The sequence below is a fragment of the Sceloporus occidentalis genome, unplaced genomic scaffold, assembly GCF_023333645.1.
Source record: "Sceloporus occidentalis isolate IW3139 unplaced genomic scaffold, rSceOcc1.0.p SCAF_23, whole genome shotgun sequence".
Lineage (NCBI taxonomy): Eukaryota > Metazoa > Chordata > Lepidosauria > Squamata > Phrynosomatidae > Sceloporus > Sceloporus occidentalis.
Window position 1 is genome coordinate 11,693,656 of NW_028317003.1, and position 23,888 is coordinate 11,717,543.

General features: G+C 37.0%; 1 protein-coding gene across 1 annotated transcript in view; it reads right to left on the bottom strand.

Annotated features, from left to right (window-relative positions):
• Positions 1–2,337: 2,337 nt before the first annotated feature.
• Positions 2,338–23,888, bottom strand: part of LOC149300804 (cyclic AMP-responsive element-binding protein 5) — a 158,026-nt gene continuing 136,475 nt past the window's right edge. Inside the window, exons 7-10 of the mRNA XM_089484872.1 lie at positions 13,549–13,875; positions 8,811–9,038; positions 6,139–6,247; positions 2,338–2,501 (exon numbers count right to left, since the gene is read on the bottom strand). Coding sequence (XP_089340998.1) covers positions 2,338–2,501; positions 6,139–6,247; positions 8,811–9,038; positions 13,549–13,875 — 828 coding nt within the window. The remainder of the gene's footprint in view (positions 2,502–6,138; positions 6,248–8,810; positions 9,039–13,548; positions 13,876–23,888) is intronic.

The following is a 23,888-nucleotide window of genomic DNA, read 5'->3' on the forward strand; positions in this document are numbered from 1 at the left end:
CAGTAGAACTGTTCAGTATAAGGCCATATTTCCTTTTTTTAAAGTATACTGCATGAAATGTCCAAAACTATGTATGAGTTTACAAAAACATTTCCATAAAAAAAACACAGATTATGGGACATGATATAAAAAAACCCAGAAAACTGTTTGAACTAATACATAAATGACAGGTCCATCTTTCTACTTTGTATAATTTTTAAGTGCCTAATTCTTAATTGCAGAAAATCCTGCATATTATGGATTTTTTAAACATCTTTTGTTAAGCATTTTAAATCAGTTGGTATTTCTATATAAATGTTTTTTAGATTAATTTAGATTTTCTACACAACATCCAGCCATCCAAGTATTAAGAAACAATCTCCAGCAATACATTACTTCAGGGACTCCGTGTTTTTCCCAAATCATAAGTAATATTTAATCGGAACAAATTTGGATGATTACAACATTCTAGATTTGTGTTAACTCTTTATAGCTCACAAAGGAATGTAAGTTCATGCTTGGAGCATCCCTTACAATGCTGCCTACAACATAAAACTGTGCAAATCATGGGCACAGCAATTGAAGGTGCTTAATCCATTTAAAGGCAATAGCGGGGACATATTTTATTGTTAAGCACGGATTCTTGGTTTGGCCTTCCCCCAAGTGCTACCTGGAACATTTTGATTCATTCATCTCAACCACATGAGTAAAGGGACCAGATGGCTCATTTAACTGGGGACCCCTATAGAAAATATACACACTGCAAGGCTGTCCTACATAATGCATTATGTATAAGCCACCACCACTCCCCTGATTACAGGAGCCATCTAGTCACCCTTATCAGTAGTGATCAGACTTTCTCAGCATACAAAAATTATTATTAATTGTTACTGCATAGGTAAAAAAAAGTACAGACATATAAGTTGGTTTGTCTACTAAACATGTATGTATACCTCAAACAGTCCATCTGCCTACTACAATGACAAAAATCAGGCAGAATAAACAAGTGTGTATGGCAACTGAGCAATGCATCAAAATGTTTACACTTCGCTCTTCTCACTTGACATTTAAAACCAAAACCTCATATTTTATAGTGCTCTTGAAAAGAATACTGTCCTCCCGTATATGCGGGTATCTCGACTTCGTTATGATTTCTGATTGCAAAGAGTTTCTAAGAACCATAACACATAGCACCACATCTCCAAAATACTGTTCTTCACAGAGGTAAGAAAAACAGCTCTGTGCTAAAAAAAACTACATAAAAGAACTTGATTTAATTATTTGTATACAATGAGGTTCATTTAAGCCCTTGGGTAAAGCAGACGGTAATGCAGTGCATGGTATTCAATGGGTTAATGATCTCTTTATAGGGGGTTGGAATTTAATATTTAGAACAAGGACGTGTTAAACTTTTCAACTTTCAAATGCTTTTTTTAATGCATGATGCTTTTTTAAAATACTTTTTAAAGGAAATAATTTGTCAAACATGTCTAAAAGCAAAAATAAGGTATATGCTTTCCTAATGAATATACATAACTAAAAACATGCCCTGTACATTTTACTGATTTATTGGTAATACAGTGCACTGCATTATGGTCAGGATTTCGGATACTAAAAAAAAACAATAAATATGGAAATAAAATTGCAATGAGATTTATGATATTCCTTATAATAATGTACATAGGTAAATTTGAATGCAACAGATTTGAAGGAAACGTGTGCCAGAAGGGAGTACAAAGCATTATGGACTAATCTTGCACCCGCTGCTTGAATTGTTCTATTGTAATGATTTTCACTCAGTTCTGTTCTTTAAGTAGGAAGGACTAAAAGGATTATGATCTCTGCATTAAACCGCCTGCAGGCTCCTTTGCACCCAAACTGTTCTTGGGTTCCACCTAGGACTTCTGATTTCATGTAAGTACAGATGCTCTATAAACCCAGCGCCGGCGTTTCAACTCCCAGCTGTTGACTGACGAAGTTGACTGAACAGTAAGGTTGCAAATTTGCCATTTTTTGAAACAAATTAGATGCTGCTTAGGCTAAATAGTAGACTTGTGAGGCTAATAATATAAAACAAAAATTATGTACATAAATGCTTCAGTTCATAAACAAATACTTGTACCAAAAAATAAAAGCTCCAAGTGTTTCCCGAAACTGCTAGAATATTAATTGCATAAATCCCTTTCTCGTAAGTAAAAAAGACATATTTATATAGCGACAATAAAAAAAAGGAAATCCAAGGTCTTTCAAGGACTAAGGATACTTCCAGGTTTCAAATAAAGTTGAGAAAAAAGTTCATAAAAATGGAAGATCTGATAAAATACCAAACTCCCAAAGGCAGTTCTTGAATCCAGCATTTCAGAGAATGGGGTTTATGTCTGTTCTGTGATTGGCCAGAGCATTGAGGGAGGAGCTTCCTACCACATCGCTGACCGAGGAGGAAGTTGTTATGGTGTTATGCTGGATGACTTGCTGCTGGGAACAGGCTGAAACGGGACTCTCAGGTGGACTGTTCTCAGGGCCTGAAAACAATTGGACAACATTCTTAAAGTATGTTTGATAAAAGATAAACATTCTAAATCATATTATATGCAATTTTTTAATGTTTTATATCTGTTGTTGTTTCACAAGAAAGCCCGAAAAAAAAGAAGAAAAACAGTATGAAAAAGAATTCATACAACCTCTCAGTTGAATTAAAACTGTAACCTTATATCTCTATGAAGTGAGACAGCTCGATGGTTACCAACATCTTGAAGAAGTGAGAAAACAGTAAAAGTAACTTATATGGTCTGACCAATATTTTTTTCCCCCATCGACATTGGATTTATATGGTTAATGCCACTTTAATACAATGACCATACATGGGAACTTTCTGGTTAGGCTACATGGACCTCTCCCTTGTATGGGAGCGACTTTGCGAGGAGGCATGGCCAGTTGCCCTTGGTGGCAGGGTTAACCATCCATGGGGAATGGCTAGCTCCAGACAGCCTTGAGTGGTTGGAGGAGGTAGGTGGGGAGTGGGCATGCCAAACACCGCGCCCCTGCTTTGGAAAAAAAAGAAAAAGACCCAGAGACCTAGCTGAAGAACAGATTCATCCAAAGACACCTGGCCAAACGTGGAGAGTTTCCAGGTATGAGGATGAAATGTGTTGGATTAAAAGGGTTAAGTAAATCAAAATGTGCATCACAGCTAAACAGGGCCAAGTGGTGCTTTCTATAAGTGCACAACCCTCTATGACTCAACATTCAGTGGCTCCTATTACATCTTCCACAACCGGCTGGCCCAGGATTGATCGATCCCAGGTTTACAAAGGAGCAACAATTATGTAAAAATACAATGATATGGCTTAGTCTGTAAAGACTACACATGCTTTGCTTGCTCATAGAACAAAGACAAGAAATGTTAAACTATCTTTAGAAAAGACTCCACTTACCATGCACTGGGCAGCTTTTGAGTAGCAGTACTCATCCTGCATAAAATGGAAAATTATTTTTTTTTAAAATACTTTAAGCGGCTCTCCTGCAGTATGCTTTTCTCCTTAAATAACATTGTTTGCAAGAAGGTCAGAGATGACATCATCATAGAATTTAGTTTTAGTAAGGCCAAGGCTCATTGCAGAGAAAGATGTTGAGTATGTTATATGTTACTATGTGCGAACCCTTGTACATACAAAAAATACCATATTTTTTGGAACAGCAGAAAGGTGCCATAGACAGGTCAGTAAAATTATAAACAAAGTGTAAATAATATTCATTTTTAAAAATAATAATATAAATATGTAAAGGCAACGCTCCAGCCATGTAATCATGACATCATTATGAGGTTCCCTCTAGTTCCAAGGGAGATCCTTGGGGTCTAGGGATTTCTAAAAACTTTTCATAAAGTTTTAATAATGGATAAAGGAAAACAAAAAATATTTTACAAACATAAAAATGTTTAAGGGAAAACCCAGTCCCACTAATCAGACAGCCCCTTTTAACATACATATCTGGGATGCAAGAAGGGGTTTTAGCTGGATCTCTTTTCAATTATTATTTATGTTTTCTAAGAGCTCCAAAACACTTAAAAAATCATTTCAAAAGTAGTACTGAAATATTTCTCATACATATTTTGACCAATTTTGTCAATTTCAGGTGCACCTTATATTCCAAAAATATGGTATATTTTGTACAAACTTCGTAAAGCTATGATTTTATTAACTACAAAAAGTCAGTAAGAATACAAAAGTTGATCAAATAATCGCCATCACGACCTCTGTTCAGGGCTTAAACAGTCTCAGCTATTTAACCTTTGGATGATGACTTGAGTTTACATTGCTCAGATGAAAACATATAATAATTATGTTTAAATCTATAGTAAGCATGAATTGACATATTGAGTGGTAGAATTGTTTAATTCTATTTGTATAACAAGAAAGAAAAATACACACAAATTACCAGATTGGGGGGGATACGGGATGAAGATACAACCGCAGTGTTAGTAGCTGAGCATGTGATTCTGAAACAAATATTAATACTGAAGGAGGACTATTCCTATGGGAATGTGACTACAAAGACTGTATGATGTGTATTATCTGGGGCAAAGATGGAACACTACATATGAGTTGTTAGACACCTATTTGTGATGTCATGCTTTGACATTTTTGCATAGGGAAGCAGGAAAGCAGATTAAAGTATTAGAAAAAAATATATAAATTTTGCTATAGTGTCTGAACATCACAATGAAGAAAAGCCACATCCCCTCTTGTTTAGAAGAGTTTAAATGCAAATGACCAATGTTTTTACTGGCCAATGATTCTCTTTTGATTCTAAATTAAATTGAATGCAATATGATATCACAAAGGGGATTATTCACTAAAGTGGGAGATTGCAACTCTGGTAAATTTCTCCTGCAAGAAGGTCTGAGCCGACCCTACATAATGCATAGATTATTAAATGATTGTACTCAACAAATCTCACTACACAAACTATGCATTATACAAGGCTGGGCAAGCTCTTGCAAGAGAAGCTCACTAGGGTTTGCCCTCCATACTGCGATGTAAAGTCAGTGAATAGGCACTGTAGCTCGTCTACAAACTCACAGTTTAGTGAATATAAGTAAATGTTGCCCAGTGCATGAAGCCAGGTTGTCATTCAGAGTCTCTGCTTGAAACCCTTGGACATCCCAAAGAGAAAAAAACACAGGAACCATACATAGAGGGAAGTCCATGGAGGTGTTTCTTTCTTGTTTACACCAGCACTCAAATGTGTATCTGTGTGAATCACTCATGCTTTCTGCTGGCTGTATACAAACCATGTACTGGGTTACTGACGACTTAATTGGCTTTCAAACACGCACTAATTACTTTTTGGTTTTGTCGACTGCTTTGGCACTGTTGCTGAAACCCAAGCTGATTTTGTGTATTTGGGTATCAAAGTAAAAATATGTTGTTCTTCATAAATAAATGTCTCTGTGAAGTTTTCTGACATTTTCTGAGAGCACCTATGGAAACTCATTTCCTAAACTTCCAAACATGTTCCGATAATTGACATGATGCCGGACGCGTGTATTAATAGACAAAACGCTGCCAGTCTAGTAACACCTGTCCAAGCACCATACATTTAAGGTCACACGATGCCTCTGGATCTTGGATCTACCCACAGATCTGCTCACGGGCTATTAATGCCATCCCATACATATATACAGTATACATATACATTTTTTATATAATTCAGAGGTTCCTTTAAATAAAAAATAAAATGAATTAAATGAACAAGAACAGACAACCATACAAAAAAGTGTGAAATATCATGTGACACAGCATGCATGAATATATGGGCATATTTCTTTACATGTCTCCTAATCATACTATGGGCAACATTTTGTTATACTTTTCTCCCTTTATCTCAAGCAGGGAAAAGCAACTTCCAAGACATGTGCTGCCGTGGACTTCATTACCCATCATTCTTAGCCAATGGCTGTCTATTAACTATTGTAGCCCAGTTCCAGAGGTCACCTGCTCCTTAAGACCAACAGAAGTAGAGATTGAACTGCTTTTATTAGTAATACATTAAATGGGAAGACAATTATTGTAATATAAAAATTCAGTCTGGTTCAGTAAAGTTATTTTATGACAGTTAGGAAAGAGAGTCTTAGGAAAACAAAAATCCAATACTTACTTAAATATCCTTGTGACTCTTTCTGCATGGTGGTAATCGGACAGTCTTTATGAGTTAACAGCAGCTGTTTCAGTTGTGCTACCTCATTTTTCAACATGGAAACCTCATTCTAGAAGAAAGTGCAGGTGTTTTTTTAATTTAAAAAAAATAACAAAATACAAAATTAAAAAACGATGGAGAAATAATTAATACACCAAAAAAAAGAAAAAAAAAAAAAGAAAAATCAAGCATCAAAAGACTAGAATACCTGAGAATCTGTCAAGGATTTACACAATAAATAAATAAATAATGTCCCTACTGGAGTCAGCAACATTTTGTTAACGAGTTGGAAAGATTGGCATGCACCCAACTGGTAAAGGTATAACACCTACAGATTATAGGAGACCAAAGAAAAAGCTACATTATTTGCCTAAAAATATTTATATTTAATATGTTAAATAACAAAACATTAAATCCCATGTTTGCATTGTACGCCTTTGTGTTGATGTACTTACTTATTGTGTTACAAACTTATCAACAGTGTTAAGCACCCCAGCCCAATTAATTCACTATACTTTGCACACACAGTATTTTGAATACCATAATTAAGAAAGTACCGTCAGTGTATAAAATTACGTACTACGGCTTTAAACAAACAAACTTTGAGGTCAAATTATACGAAGAGCTACAAATTCATACTAAACACCAGCCTAGTTAATTATTGTTTATAGTTGCTTTAGCAAAGACATATCATTTACAAAATAGTGTGTTAAGGAAAACAGTCTCACTGGTGGATTTCATTATTACTTAGGGAAGAAAAACGATGTATCTGTAAAAAGCAAATAACAGATGTATTATATTGGGGGGGGGGGTCAGATGCATTTTACACACAGAGAGTTAATTTCCCTCTGCTTGTCCAAAAAATAGCGTTTAAATTGATAGCAGTGTTCATCTAAGACATGCCTCATTGTACCCATACCTGGAAACTTCCAAGGTAAGGCTACCTGGTGCCCTACGGTGTATGTTGGCACGTGTGGGGCTAGTTGTGCATAGGAACGGGCTAACCCATGGAGGGTGGGCATAGATAATTTCCTCTCCCCTGTCCAGCGAAAAAAATTGGTGACCTAGTGACCTGGGAAAGCAGCGGAGCCTCCGCTGCTTTCCCAGGTGGGAAACCTCACCTGGAGCCTCCTCAACCCTATATAAAATGGAGCATTGTCGATGACCTAATCATCAATGAGGCTGAAGGCCATTACTTTTTACTCCCCCAAGATTTCTTTGTTGATAAAAAAGACGGGGAAAGTAAGACCCCAAAGGTACAAAATTAGGACCAGCACCAACCCCTATTTAGTTTGCGTGGATGACCAATTCCATGTATTCTGAATGAAGCAAATGGTAGGAAATCAAAACAAAAAATTAAACGGGTTCAGTAATATCCTCTCTAGAATCAGCTTTATGTTAAATACAATGTTAATGTAAACGCTATATTTTTCCCCCCCAAAAAAGCAGAAGTATAAACCAAGCTGTGTTAGCCGGCGGCGGCGATTCATTTGATGTAAAGGTTTTGCAGGTGCATATGGCAATTGTTAGTTCTTCTAATCCTTCACCCTTCCACTTCAAGCAAAAGCTCCTTAGATAACATCTCCGCCTGGGGCGCATTGTGGTGACACAGATCTTTTTGAGGGATGTATTTTTAACCTTCAGGTAAACTATGACTTTTAACCCTTTTAAATAAAAGCAAGACCTCTAAACCGCTGCACGTCTTATGCTTAGACATTAAGGACACGTAAACGAAATATTATCTGCAGATGTGAGCTTGGCTTCTTGCTGCTTGTTTGATGTTGATATCGATCTGTCTATTTGTAATTCTTTTTAAAAGATGGATAATACATTGGGTGCCAGCAAGGTGACACATATTTGATCATTCTTTTCTCATCCATTGGAACACAAGGAACGGAAGTCATTTTGCCCACTGTTGGTACTTTTCAAGATAGACCGGGCACAACTGACTCCAGGTTTGGCACTTAAAATATTGTGAATGATTATGAATATTGTAGTTTCTTAATTGCAATTAGTGTTTTTTTTTCCGTTGGTGCAATACATTATACAGATTAAATACATTAAAACCTAAATAAACATTGATTATGTACTCATAATCTCCCCAATCTATAAGAGTCTAAAAAAATTAATGAATACATAATAAATTCATCCCTAACACAACCACAATAATATTGAAGCTTTTTTGATATAATATAATAATAATAATAATATAATCAGGTCAATTCCTAAAAATGAACATATTCGTTATTCTTGTGAAAACAGAACAAAGTCACTTTACAAAAAAGTGCGAACTGTTCTATCAATAGCTTGAAAACGTCTTTTATGGTCAAGCCCAAAAGAGACCACAGCCTTGAGCGTGGGGTTAGAAAACATGTCATGGTATTAAGTCAATTTGTATTAGTTTCTTTTAATAATGTTTAATAAAAACCCAATGCACCCTATTCTCATTGATACAAACTCCTTTGAAAGGAATCTTTCACGGAGCGGCCCATGGCATCCTTCAGCATGAAATGTTTTTACGTGTGATGGACCTCAATCATTAACATGAGCAGAATGTCTGTGTTTTTATAATAAATCTAATGGCTTGTAGACAGTGGGTCTCTCTCTGTCTCTTAGCATCGCACAGTACACACCTGAAGCTGCATGTTTGTCTGGGTAAGTTCCTCTGCTTTTTTTTCCAGTGACATCACCCAGACTTTCCTTTTCTGTCTGCACCGGGTAGCAGCAGCTCGGTTCCTTTCCAGAAATTTTCGCCGCCTTTCGTCTGGATCTTCATCCACCACTCGCCTGCGACGGCCCCCTGTCGGCTGAGGGGGCTGTATTGTCTGAGTGGGCTGCATTTGCTGTGCTGCTGGTGAGAGCTGCATACGCAAAAAAATATATATATATAAAATTCACTATATCGACTGCTTAGGAGTCATACGAAATGCGAAATATTCAATTCATAACTAGAGTGAAACTCTGCTAATGGGTTATGTTTCGATATTTGACTTTCACAAACCAGATGAATGAAAAGTGTAAGTTTCCTACAAGCTAGGAAAGAAAAAAAAGGTAGGTAAAAGTAAGCAGGAGCATTACACCGTTTGCTACGGCGATTACATTACTTTGTGCCATAACACCTCTCCCTACATAACCCTCATCGCCTTTGGTGCTAGCGCCACGAATTCGTTTTGAGCACCATATGACTTAAGTTGTTTGCTGGCACCTTGGTTCTAACTTCTTGCGATGCAGATCCTTTGGCCTCATCTAATAATGAAACATGTTTAAAGTCTTGGCCAGCTCCCAAAATTATTTTTGATACGCACTTTATGGAAAATTGCTAAATTAAAGAGAATCTCATTTATCAAGGTGACATTACACCATATCCTGCACGTGGTAATTTAGAGCACTAGCCTTGGCTTCTCCTGACCAAGTGTTTGCCACCAGCGTGTCTCTGAATGAAAGCATGACTTTGAATACGCTAATGCCCAGCAAATTATCATGGGGGTTGTTGATTAACTGCTATCCACCTAAAATGAGTAATACTTGTGATTTTTTTTGTAAAGCAGAGACATTGAAACAGAATTTATTTTTTCTTGAACTACTCCAAGCATCTCTTTGGCGACGAACAATATTTTGAGGCAGTTATTTATATTGCAGACATTTACATTGTTACACGCTAACAAGAACATTTTCAGAATTTCCACCGCTTGATGGTATAGCGCTAATTAGTAATTTTGTACCCATAAGTGATATTTTTTTAGAATAAAAAAAATACATTCTGGCATGCGAGAAACCTAAAACTGGACACCCCTGCTGTATATTATGCGATGGGCTGCCGATATGATTCTAGTCTCCCAAGCAGAGCTTCTGCAACGGTCACGTCATAGGTGAAATTACTCACTAAACGATGGTGACTAAGCAGAGGACCTATAGATCTAGGAACATTATGATTTCCATGAGCGTTACAACACAATACAAGACGAGAACACCCGGTTATATTTAAGAGATTACGTTTAATCCTGTAATGTGAATGTCCAATGTTTAATTTAAAGTTGCACAATCACAGTGTTTGTTAAATCTTTACAAAATAACTAAAAATGTGTTTTAAAGAACAAGGTGATTTGATTTCTTTTTAACTAAAATTACAATATGACGGATATGCCTATTTAAAGGGGGACTGTCTCCTTTTTTGGCTTAGTAAACGAAGTTAGTGAAACTACTTATACAGGGCCGGCCCAAGACAAAATGCCGCCTGGGGCGAAGTTTAAAATGCCGCCCCCCCTTATCTACCCTTCCTCTCGCTCCGACCCTGCCGCCCCCCATTATCTACCCTTCCTCTCAGCAAAATGTCCCAAAAGTAAAACAATTATACGTTTACTAAAGGGAAAGAAATCCCAGCATGCAAATCTTGTTAACAGGAAGTTACAATTGCTGCTCCCATCTGTAATATACGCTTAATCTAATATTTTAGGCCGTAAACACCGTAAAGTGTTTATTAATTTATGTATTGAATAGTAAAATTTACTTTTTTTTTGCTAAGGACAGCAGGAAAGCAAGAAAAATGCTTCTGCGTGGTATTAATACATTCTATTTAATGCAGTCATATAAAATATAATATAAAATAGTGCTTTCTATAAAGCACTTGTAGCATTCTGCAAATCATGGCATGTCGAATGACATTCTCTTACGTACGTCTGCTGTGTTTATTTGAGGAGCGCACCTGTAAAATGAAGGACTTTTCTAATTTGTATCTTTTTTTTTTTAATAACAGTAAAGTCTGGAAATTAATGGTCTGAAGACGGCGTTTGAACATTTCACCATAGCTGTCACATAAAAGACAGTCTGTTATTTTGTACATAGAGCACAACTTTTTGACACTTCAGAGGTCTATAATTTATGTATGCAGCTTTATTTTTAACACATTTGCCTTGTCGTCTGACTTAAATTCCACCCCTCAAAAAAAAAAAGATTTTCCTGCTTTATTTACTACACAGACGAGCATTTATAAGGTTAATTTAAACACCTCTTTCTTTATACTTTTACCAGCAGACTACAAAAAAACTTCCCAGGCATTTGGCTGCAGTTCTGCCGTAGGGATGAGAAGGACGCTAGAATCTGAAAGCAGACTTATGTTTTCTTAAAAGTTATTTAAAGGAAAATACAGTAATTAGATGTTAATTGCAGTCTTGTAACGTCAAAAAAAGAGGTAATTGTAAATTAGCCCTTGGAGTGTCAGCGGTAGGCAGCCAAATAACGAGTTTCTATTTAGCTTAGTAAGAGATTAACTTTACTTCTAAAAAGAGCTAAATGGTAAATTAAAGATATTCCCCATGTATACAATTACTTGATTGGCAATACGAACACAAAATGATCAGTGTTTTAAATGTATATAATATTATGTTGGAATTGCAGGTTAAAAGCACTACTTAAAACTAGGTTTTAAAAAAATACTGTAATTTCTTTATAATTTGTGGTTTTAATTAGTAAATAGGTACTCAGCAAAACAGACAGATGGAAAGCCAGTTATATACATTAAGAAATGACACATTTTAGAACATTGGAATGGTAAATTAATTACAAACTGGATTTTACACATTTTATAAAAATGTGGCATCTGAAAAAATAGCTTATGAAATAGATTTCTATTTTGTGGTTTTACATACTGTATTTTGTAATGAAAATTACCCAGCTTAAAGATACAGTGCCTAGAAAAAATACTCTAATAATCTAAAATACCATTAAAGAAGGATTTCCTTTTCACAGGCAGGGCCGGCCCAAGACTTAATGCTGCCTGGGGCGAAGTTTAAAATGACGCCCCCCCCCCTGCCGACGCCGGGGGGGGGGCATTTTAAACTTTGCCGACGCCATTATCTACAACCCCCCCCCTTGTACTTACCTTTAAACAGTCCTGCTGCGAGTCTCCCTGCTCTGCCACGGTGCCGGCTTGTAATGCTGAGCGCCAGAATTTGACGTCACTTCCGGCGCTCAGCATTACAAGCCGGCACCAAGACCGAGCTTGAGGGCTCGCAGAGGAGAGAGGGGCAGCGAGCGGGTAAGCGAAAACCACTCGGCGCCCCTCTCTCTCCTCCCACTCGGCTCCATTGTAGGGCCGGCCCTGTTCACAGGATCATATTGCATTCATTCCCAACATTTTTAACAATGTTGGGAGACATTTCTGGAATAGCATAATGTGTAATAGAAATATTACATTTGTGGCATGTTTACAAACGGTATTCAAACCTTTTTAATCAGTGATGAGGGCGTTTTTTCAGAAACAGCATGTTCTGAAACTGACCATCAAGCTTACACTGGCGCTTTATGCCCATTTCTCAGGTAGTTATCGGAAAGATGTTTTGAGAACTATAAAATTATTATTTCCTGGATTATTTTCAAGTTCGGACGCAGACGTTATTTGAAAGAAGGTCCTGTATCTTTGACACTCTATGTTTTATAAGATCCGTGCATATTTATGTACAGGTGATGACAACTCAGAACATCAAACTTTCGGTGTGATGGTCATCTGCAGAATTTGTTTATCACAGCCTTCTTGCTCCAGGAATATGCTTGAATCTATTAAATATATTAAAGTCATCACCCTTCTCTACTTATTTTTCCGAAGCAGAACTGGAGATGCCCAATGAACCACAACGACCTCTTTTTAGCTTTATGGAAACTCTGCAAAAAATCGGCTGTCACTCTGACTCTGAAGGTCAGCAGGAGCTGTACTGGTAGAGCATAGAACATGACAACAAGTGCTTATTCACCAAGTACCAGCTTAACGATAGAGAACGCACAAACCAACTGCTTCAGCCTGGCAAATGTGACGGGGTCGTCACCTTCTGAATCTTACATTTTTACCCAGGTTAAACTTCCAGCACCCTTTTTGACTGGCGCTACCTCCCAATTACCAGTTCACCTTTTTGGTTGCACAGAAAGACTCTGATAATATTCCTCTAATGAAAAAATGTATAGTAGCTCACATAATATTGAGAGTTTATAATATATACACTTGGATTGTCCATCAGTTACTGCTCCCCAACAACACCTCTGGTAACTACTAATATTTCCAATAATACAAGAGTTATTACATTGAATTAAAACCCCAGAATATTAAAAGGAGAAACCACAGGAATAAACTCAGATTTTCTCTCCGAATATTCAGATAATATTCAAAGTGAGAATGTTTTTTGTCAAACAAAGATCTAGTTTGCAGAATAGCAGAATGTATGTTAGTATAAGTGGCACTCATTACTTATGCCAGTAATCTCAGGGCTAACCCTGTATAAGGGTAGGTAATGCTCTCACCATTTTCAAGTGAAGAGCCACGTTTCTGCAAATCAAGATGTTTTATATCCCACACCATAAATGCAATGCAGAGATGTGTCCTACCTGTGCTTGTCCACCACTGTGTAGAGGAGGATGTGGGGACGTCTGATGGTGTGACGGATGTGCATGAAGGTGCGAGTGGGAGTGATGGTGAGGGTGGCCTTGTTGGTGATGGGGCTGGGAGTGAGGGTGATGCGTCGGATGCTGGTGCTGCTGGTGAGGGTACGGGTGATGCTGCTGTAGGCTTTGGTGCTGATGTGGATGAGAGTGCATATGGTGATGAGAAGGTTGATCCTGTCGGGAGCTCATCATATCCATCATGTGACCCATTGTGTTCATATTTCCATTGGATATGGCTGTTGGATGATGGCTTAAAGCTGCCTTTAATCTCTAAAAAGGAAAATACAAAGTGAAATAAATATTCATCATCAAGCCACAGTGTATATATACGGTACATATATATATATATATCTCAATAACCCTGTATTAATAGTAAATACTTGATTGTGCTGGAGATTGTGAAATTGCCTTTTCCCAAATATGTAACACGCAGAACACAGTGATAAACTCTTAGGGGTAAGCATAATTTTTACTACCTTCCACCAGAACTCCTCTTTATACATATTCCCCCTTGTATTCTGCAAATTAATGGTTAATATGTGACTCTGCAAGGGATGCACCCTTTTTATTTTATTATTACTAATATTATTATTATGATGCAAAACTGAACTGTAGGTTTGGTTATTTTGCATTGAATATGTTCTGTGATTTTTTTGTGCATTCTCTACACCTCTTAAAAAATATTAACTTACTTAAACACACATTTAAAAAAAATATGATGCACTTCACACATATACAGACCCATCTGTGGATACAGATGTTAGTTCTACTTTACTAAATACATTAAATGCATACAGATGTATGCTAACATTCTGCCGTTGCCTCAACAAGCCTCGAGAACCGGGTTTGCTAAACCATTTTAAACCGCCTAAGCAATCTCTTATTCAACGAAAGCATATTCTTTTCTACTTGGATGTTTATTAGCCAACAAAACAAACAGAGCTGTGGCTAGAGAAAGCCTCGAACCACCGGAGAATCTATCAACGAGTGGGCTACTGTAGTATGTTTTCACCAGTCTAATGTTTATAAAACGTAACCTGCATGTGAACCAGGACCTGGGAAATACCTAATCTGCAAAGTGACCGACTGCTTATCACTCAACACACTCCATATGTTCAATATTATATTAAAACAACGGCAGATTACATTGATATATTCTGCCTAAACGAGTCCTGTGTTGCATCTCTTAACGTAACATGACTATGTACAGTAGATATGATTCTCTGCGTGTTGTTTTGGTAGCATTAAGTTACTTTAACTATTACAATCTCAGGATATTTTATTTAAGTTGTTCTTTGTTTGCAAGCTTGTGAGCTTCAATATATTAATTAATATTGATTTATACCTGTGTTATTGGTACCTTGTCAGAAAATTTCACAAGAGGCAAGATGATAAATACCTTAAAAGTGCCCTTACGATCTAAATTTAACTAAATGCAGAATTATAAATATCATTCACAGTACTATTAATCATCAATCATCAAAGACTCATTCATCATTTTTGCCAGAAATATTTGTCACGTGACACGAAAGCAAGCACTTTTAGATTGTTGCCAAATTAAGATGAAAAAGCATTTAAATGTTTTTTTTTTTTGTGTTCCTTTTATGTAATTAATCCTTCGGAAAAAATTAATAAAGCAAAAATATATACTCAGGTTTATTTGGTTAAATACTATTACGCTTTTCTATCAACGTGGAACAGCACCTCTAAAACTCTGTCTGGCCAAAGAAACCGTGTTTGAAAACAAGCAGATTATAGTTCATGGAGCCTCACTACTTCTCAAAGAAGACATAGAAATAAATTGCAGTGTTTGGGTTTGGATGTTAAAATAGCTGAGTGGATAAGGCAACAGTTGAGTGACAGGATACAGAAGATTGTGGTTAATGGAGTATATTCAGAGGAACCTATGTCTTTTTGCAGGTGATACCTTGTGGAACAAGCCAAGTGCCAAAGTGAATGAGAACAATTGTCAAGAATGAAGCAGCTGTAATTTGATGTTGATGAATGTTAAATAATGCACTTGGGGTGTAAAAATACCAATGTAGAATATCCCATGGGGGTACTGCTGTTCAGTGAAAAGAGAAGAAAAGGATATTGGGGGTACACAGGAAATGCAGTAAAGCACCGGAAACTAAAGCAGGGTGCTGGGTCGTATAGTAGAAGCAATAGAAGCACAATGAGACCATTGGTTCTGCCACTTTGCAGATCTCTGGCCAGACCTCACCTCCAGTTCTGGAGACCCAACCTGAAGGATATAGACACATTGGAGAGAGTTCTGAGGAGGGCTGCTAAAACAGTAAATTGTTGAAGAATATAAATTAGAAGGAAAGATTAAGGGAACTCAATATGTATAGCTTAAGAGAGAAGAGAGAGGGGGGATATGTTGTCGAAACATTTAAATACTTAACAGAATTTAACAAAGTACAGGAGGGAAGTTTATTGGTTAGGGAAATGTTAGAACGAGAGACCATAGTCAAAAACTGGAGGTTCAGGAGGTTTAGATGTAATGTAAGGAAGTTTAACTTTACTAAACGGTTGGTAGATAAATGGAACAGCCTTTCATCAGAAGCGGTAGAAGCTAATAAAGCGAGAGAGATTAAACATGCATGGGATAGGTATATGGCTATCCTGAATCTAAGACAAGAATGGGCAGGCTAGATGGTCTGAATGGTTCTTACCTGCCATCAAATTCTCTATCTCATTTATAAGGATATATATATGTGTGTATGTGTGTAATAAGTAACCAAGGCATTATTTGATTTAGACAATTAATCAACCAATGCAAATCACAGAGTTATAAAAAAAAATCCATTATTTTAAGGCATTTCAATCAATTCCCAGACACCCTTTGTCACCTAGTAGTTATATCTAAGAATCCCACTAGAGGTCTGTAGTACATAGACAACGGAGACAATAAATCTACTGGAAACCTGTGCACTTAACGTACTTTTCTCCCCATTAAAAATATGGCACATAATAAGAAAATCACATGATGCATGTGCAGCTTTAAACGCATGGCTAAACCCTTTCATTGCGTTAATAAAGTAAATATATCACGTGGCAGCATTGGTTAGATATAGGGGTGCACATTTTATTTCCATAAAACGTAAAAAAATATATACATATGATCGAGCTAAAATCTGTTAACACACACATGCAGGCGCTTAATTATGATGTGTCTGATCCTGTAGAAGGTTCAACCCAAGCTGCTTGTGCTGAATGTGCTGAACCCTTGTTAATATCTAGAAACTCGCCCTGCGGTTGCCTGTGCGGCCGATACTAGCGCAGAAGCCAGAGCTAACTCTCTAACCGGCGGAGGTGCCAGTATATCAGATATATACTTCTGCAAGTAAGGCTTTTTTTTGTCCTGATTAAAAGAAAATTAAAAGAAACTCACAGATCAGAAAAATGTCAGAGCACTTAAGGTTTAAGATGATTTCATTGACACTTCTTAATATAAAGCAAATGATATACGTATACATTAAGACACGCAGGATCTATGAGTTTTGCATTAATTATACAGTCATTTTAAAAATCTCTAATTTAATTATTATCAATTGGAACGGTCAGTACTGTTCTATGATCTTCAAAGGTTATGGAACATCTAGCCAAATTCTCTTACCTAAAGAGACAATATATGTTACTATTGCTGTTAAATACCAAATTAATAATAAGTAAATGTAGATAAATGGCCAACTGAAACATTTCCAGAATCACAAGACAAATGCTTGTCGAAAATTGCCAAACTATAATCAAGAGACAGGAAGGAATACAGTAATTTGATGATTTCTGTTTCCTCGCAGTCTGTAACTGTTCCACATTTGAGAAGTCTATTAAATTTCCCAAGTAAATGAAACAGTCCATACATTTCGTTGCTGACTTAAATCAAGTTCAAGGGCAATCAAAAGCCGAGATCCTTAAGGCATTAAAAATACAGCCAACATAAAAAGAGGAAAATAATAAATAAGGTCTCGTTATTAGGGTTGTATACGAGAAACCAGTAAAAAGCCTAAGACGGGGAGACGTTGGAAATTAACATTTTTCATTATTTCTGCATTATCCTACGGAGCAGGTTCAGGGGTTTAAAATGTGAAAGGTAAAAATTCCAATACAAAGCCAGAAAAAATATCCATAATTAGTTCGCATTTTACTCATTTTTATTATTTATTATTATTATTAATTATAATAATATTAGTCATTTTTTTACTGATGCTTTACTGACTAAATTGTGCGCATGCATTAAAATCTCAAAAAATGAAGCATGACCTAGAAATGTCTAGCATGCAGCTGGTTTGAGTCAAACGGAGGGTCATTTCACGTTAGGACTGTAGGTTTGCCTCGTTTAGGAACTCGCTGCACTCTATCCCCAGTGGGAGGGTGGTCCAGATGCTTTGGATCTGAATTCTGTTCCATAGAATGCTATCTACCTCGCCCGGTCCCAGCAGAGCTACAATCACTCAGCTGCAATTTCTTCATTATCCTTGCCGAAATCATTCAGGCGTGCGCAAAACACTTTGGTCCCAAAATCTGCGTAATTACACAGGAAATAAGTACCATGCAATCCGAAATACTCAGCTGCAGCACAGAATAAATGTAACGTTTATACCAAACCATACAAAACGCACAACCAAACACGTAATTGTATCTTAATGTTAGTTATGTATCTTATGGCTTTAAAATATAACACCTTTTTTTGGTGTGCAATATTTTAGAAAGTATATTGTGGCGAACATTACTATATATATAATATATATGATATATACGGTATATATATAAAAGTCATTTTGGTGCAAGATCACTCTTTTGTGCATTAGTTATTTTTCATACGTAGACTCTTGGTTGTCACATCATCGCTGTGTGGTATTAAGTAAGTAGCAGCTATATGGAGTAGGGTAAAATGGGCAAATATGTTATATATATATATACACATACACACACACACATATATATATATATACACACTTTAACACCGTATGGAATGCAGAATGTACGGATTGCTCTGACGTTAAGGAAAAAACCCCATAATATTCAAATTTGAAGTAAGCTGGGGCAATTAAATATTCAGTATAAGAACAAGGGACTGTCACAGAGAGTTGGAATCATGCATGAATACTTATTATTAATTTATTATTAATTATTTTAAATTCAGCTGTAATTAAACTATACCACACATGATTCAAGCTAAATCATGCCTAAGGATCATGGGATTTGTAGTTTACTGATGGCTAAAGAGTTACCTTTTGGTTGTCTCGGAAAGCCGAATGCTCTAATGCACAAGTATTTTTTAGCACACCTTTCGGTATATATTTCCCGCGTGTGGCGCGTATTAAAGCGGTCGTATTGAAACCCTACACGTAACGCTTCTGCAAATTAAAAACATTTGCAAAACCGTAAGTACTTATTTGTGGAGCGCGAGATCAATCGCTTCCATTGTTTATAACTCCCCAAAACCCATCAAGGATAAAGTAAACTGTTTGCATTTAGTTTTCTAGCAAGGGAATTCCCTTTATTTATTTTAATTGTAAAAACCTGTTCTATTTAAGTTCAGAAAAGAAAAAAAAAAAACATGATGATGTAGGGACTGGATATGCTTTGGTTTATTTCATGTCACGCTGGGACTATATGAGAAAGTGATAGATTACATTTTTTATGTCTGCTTTCTTGGCTTGTAACGTGTGTAATTTGTAGGTCTGAATTTTAAAACAGCAATAAAAATTGGGGGGAAAAATAGGTTGAGTTACTTATATTGCACCGAATTGGCAAGATTTAAAGGTAATGTGTTCATGGCTGTGATCATACTTAACTGAAGAAACAAATAAAGTCCCCTGTCAAATAGGTAAATATCTGTCGAAAGCTAATTTCACCTCTTGGAAGCGGTAAGGGGGTCTTTATTGTTATGATTTGTAGGAAATTGAACGCAACGCTTTAGTTAGCAACACGAAAACAGTAAAATAAAGCCAAGGCTGAAATCCCTTTGCAGGCAGTGGACCTGGCAGACAGCGATGTGTTCGCTGACAGCATCGGAGTTACAATTCTGCATGGAGCCACATTTATCTAACAGCTGTATAGGAGCGACAGGGCTTTTGCTTGTCCACGATGAAGTGGTGCAGAATTTCTGGTCCTTCTGCCGTCGGACGTGTGAATCTGACGAAGAATAGCGGATCCAGGCAAGGGTGGGCTGCTAAAGGGGGAGCGGGCCAATTGCCACCTGAGCTGCTGATAACCGGACAGTTTAATGTCCTTGACACTCCCACAAAAGGATAATGCACGATAAATAAAACAAAACTCATCCCTGATCCAGGGATTCTTGCGGTTTGAAGCAGCCATTAGTAGCAGGAAAACGTTCCTGCTGAAATGAATGGAAGCGCTTGCCGCGCAAGTGCATGGAATGTGAATAGAACCACAAGTATATGTAAGTATACTGTGCAGGTAGATGTGTTAGGCAGCGTTCACCCATTGACTAGATTATTTCTGTGTCCCCTCAAGGGTGTTCTTTTTACTTCTATTCAATGAATGTGTTGGATAGGACTTGAATGTATGTGTGTGAATGTATGTGTGTGAATGTATGTGTGTGAATGCTGTATCACGAGACACCGTACAGGGAAACCATAATGTTATTGACATGTTATGTGATGCACCTGTCAAAAATGTAAATGCAAATCTAGCCCTACATTTTCTAGCGATCGAATGACACAAGGCAACACAAAGGATAGTTTTCCCCTTCTCTTTTAGTCTGGATTTGCTCTCAACTAAAACATAAACATCTAAAGCTCAGGAATAGAAATGCTTATTGTATAAACAGGCACCTAAGTGATATTTAGCCTTCTGGTCGCATATACAGTATGCCTACAGACAGTAATGCACCCTGTCTCTCGAAAGCCTACAGATTAAGGTATGATTAGGAAAAACATCTAACAGGCTTTGGCATAATCAGAAAACAGCAGCACATTAGACGCTGCCCTTTCGTTGCACCATTTGTCTGATTACATATGGTTTAAATGTATTTTATTTCTTAACCAGGTATTTCTATAGAAAGTTAGATGTGCGGGGTGTCCCAGATGGGTTCCTAGATGTTTCCTTCACAAAAATATCTGATTGGAATGAACATTTTAACCTTCTTTACAGCAATGATATAGAGTGCATATAATAAAGGACAGCCAGACACTATATAAAAGTAAACATAGATAGAGAAACAATAATTAAATGGTAATCACTAAAGCGCATACAATGCTTATTATAATTCCTTAGAAGAGGACCCTGACAGCTGCTTGGCAGTCACTAACACAGACCATGAGAAAGCAGACACCGTAGAACTGAACTAATGAACCACATCATAAGACTCCTTTTAACACGTATCTGGTATGTTTTAACCACAGGCGGGGATCAGGGGGACACTGCCAAGGAGGCACATGATACCTCCTCCTGAAAGAATACCAAGGAATTCTCACTGTGCCACCACAGACAAGCATCTTAATAACCCATTATCAACAAAGCCAAGTAAAGTGCTTATTCTCCTTCTCAGGAGTATTTTTCTCTGAGATCCAGCCAAATCACTTAAGGAACGACCTGGGGAGAAGCAGTCAAACCGGCACAGGCTTATGTTTTTTTGTCGCAAAAGGGACAGATCATTTATAATTTTCTGAAGTTGCTCCAGATGGCAGAATAAGACCTGTCCCTGTATTCATTCAATTAGGCTTAATTGTATTTATGATTAAAGAGCAGAAAGGTGCTTTCACGGGCCAAGAGGTAGCATAGGGGAAACGCTGGATACAGGAGTATGTGTTAGATTTCATTTCAGTCTCATATGAATCACGTGGCAATGCCATGATTCCAGAAATTACTAATTAATACAGCTGAGATAGGACTGCTATATGACCCCTTTAACCGAGGATTCGTTAATTAAAAATGCATTCGGTAGATACTAGGGTAGTAATAATTTTAGGGTAGTACATTAACCTTGCTTCATCATAATTTACTAGGGCGCATGCTTGGGCAGCCTTCAGGACAATACCAATGGTTCCTACAAGCAATTTCAGTAAGAGTACAGTTATGCTATAAATTCATACTAACCTCCTGTTACTCAGCCCTATGTCTCGTCACGCAAACCTACTTCACTTCACTTATCTCTCACAACCTGAAACACATCTTCATTTTTTAACATAAGCCAGTTCCCTCAAGTCACTGAACAGAAGGTTATTGCTCTCCCCAACCACCTGTCCCATTGATCCTGTCCAATGCCTTCTCATTTTACCCGCTCAATATGGTCCACTCGTGTTGCAATCCTAACATCTAAGATTGCCTCCTCTCCACCAAGCATGCTACCATAACTTCCATCTTCAAACAAAGGTTCTCCTGGACCCCTCACTACTACTTCTTCTTCTTCTTCTTGTATATATCCGGCTAACTTTTTATCTGCATTGTGTTCTTGACACTCTGTTGAGATCTTTCCTACTAAAGTTGCCAACAATGTATTCACTGCTAAATCATAGGCTCATTACTCTTTGCTAATAATTCTAGCTCTTTCTGCCGCTTTTGACCACTATTGACCGTTGATCAAACTCGTCACAATCTCGGTAACACTTACACTGAAAAATTTGTCTAGAAACCCATCTTCTTCACTGCCTCTCTTAGTTGGTGCACCCCAAAGGCCCAGTCTGTTCTTATTTTACATTGTCACCTTTGGCAAACTAATGTGGATTTGAGCATCACCTGTATGCTAATGATACATTCCTTCTCTGTTTGATTGTGGCCTAATTGCCTCTGTTTCTAACTGAATGTCTGCGCAATTCCTAAAAATTGTTTTTTCTAAAACAGAACTTTATACCTCTTCTCTCCCTCCAAAGCTACCAAACTCCTTAATGTCACCATCACCTCTTCCCCACATGCTAGTAGCCTCCCTGTCACTGTTAACTCTGATCTCCCATTCACCCCTCAAAAGTCTATTTAAAAAACAGCCGCATATATCTTAAAAACATTGCCCTCCTTTACTCCCTCCTAGCACAAGATGCAAAATAAGCTCCTGTTTGTGCACTCATCATCTCCCCTCTCATAGCTGGTATTTTCCCTTCAAAATCCATTCTAAATGTAAAATTGTTATGTGGCACACTACGTGTTATGCCCTCTTTACCGACTAAACAGTATGGAATGGTGCCGTATAAATCAATAATAGCTATACTGGATGCTTATGAGAAGCCCCACTCACTCACATTCAATACCAGCCTATTTTGACCATTTAGTGCCTACAACCCCCTATATTATTTGTTTTGTTTTGTTTTAGTGATCTCAGTAACTAAGAAAATCAGGTTTCTATAGTTGTCCCTCATTAATTTACTTCCTATCAAACAGTTACGGAAAACCTCATAATTATTTTTGCAATATATTCCAAAAGCCAATGATGCTGAAGTAAGTGATAAAAATAAATAAAAATCTGTGGACATCTGCAAATACCTCTAGAATGCCATGGAGTGCTAATTAGATAAGCAAACAATAACATCTATTGATTGAAGTGGATACAGCCATACATTTTTTTGCAAACTTTTTTTTTTTTGTGGGAAAATCTTACATATAAAGGAATTCATTGATCATGATTCTTGCCTTAAGGCAGGCAGGGAAAGAAACAAGGGGAAAAAAATAATGATAAATTGGGCCAAACGACGTAAACTTCAGAGTCCTGAAGTTGGGAGGAAATACAAACTTTCTTTGTTCTATAGATAGGTTATATGTAAGGAAATTCTTGTCGATTCTTGTAAATCTACAAAGGGATGTTTTTTTTTTTGTATTCTAATCTTTGATTATTTTTTGCCTAATGTGGAATATTTACAGTACAATGGTCCAATGTCCCACCCTTCTGGATTACAACAGTGTAAGAAGCCTGTGTTTTCTGTGACATTAATCATTGTAATCTCTTAATTTATATCCACGCTAATCACTTTCATTTCTCCAGGCTCGTTAACTACTGCGTCTTTGAAGACGGGGTCCCTGTTCTGTATCCCTGCTGCATCCATATACCCTATCTGCAACGAAGTCTAAGAAATAACTAACTACATTGTTTTGCCGATTTACACACGTTTGTATATCATAAAAGAAGCAGAAAATACATTAAAAAACAAAAGAAACAAACATTTATTGCTATTATTGTGTCTTAGTTTAAATTTCTTCCAAGTCATGAAAAATGTATTTTAAACTAGATGTTTTATTTTTTGGTGTACGGAATCGGATGTGAAAGAGCAGGGAATATTTAAAAGCACTCAAGTGCAAAAAAGAATGATAAAGGCAGGTAACAG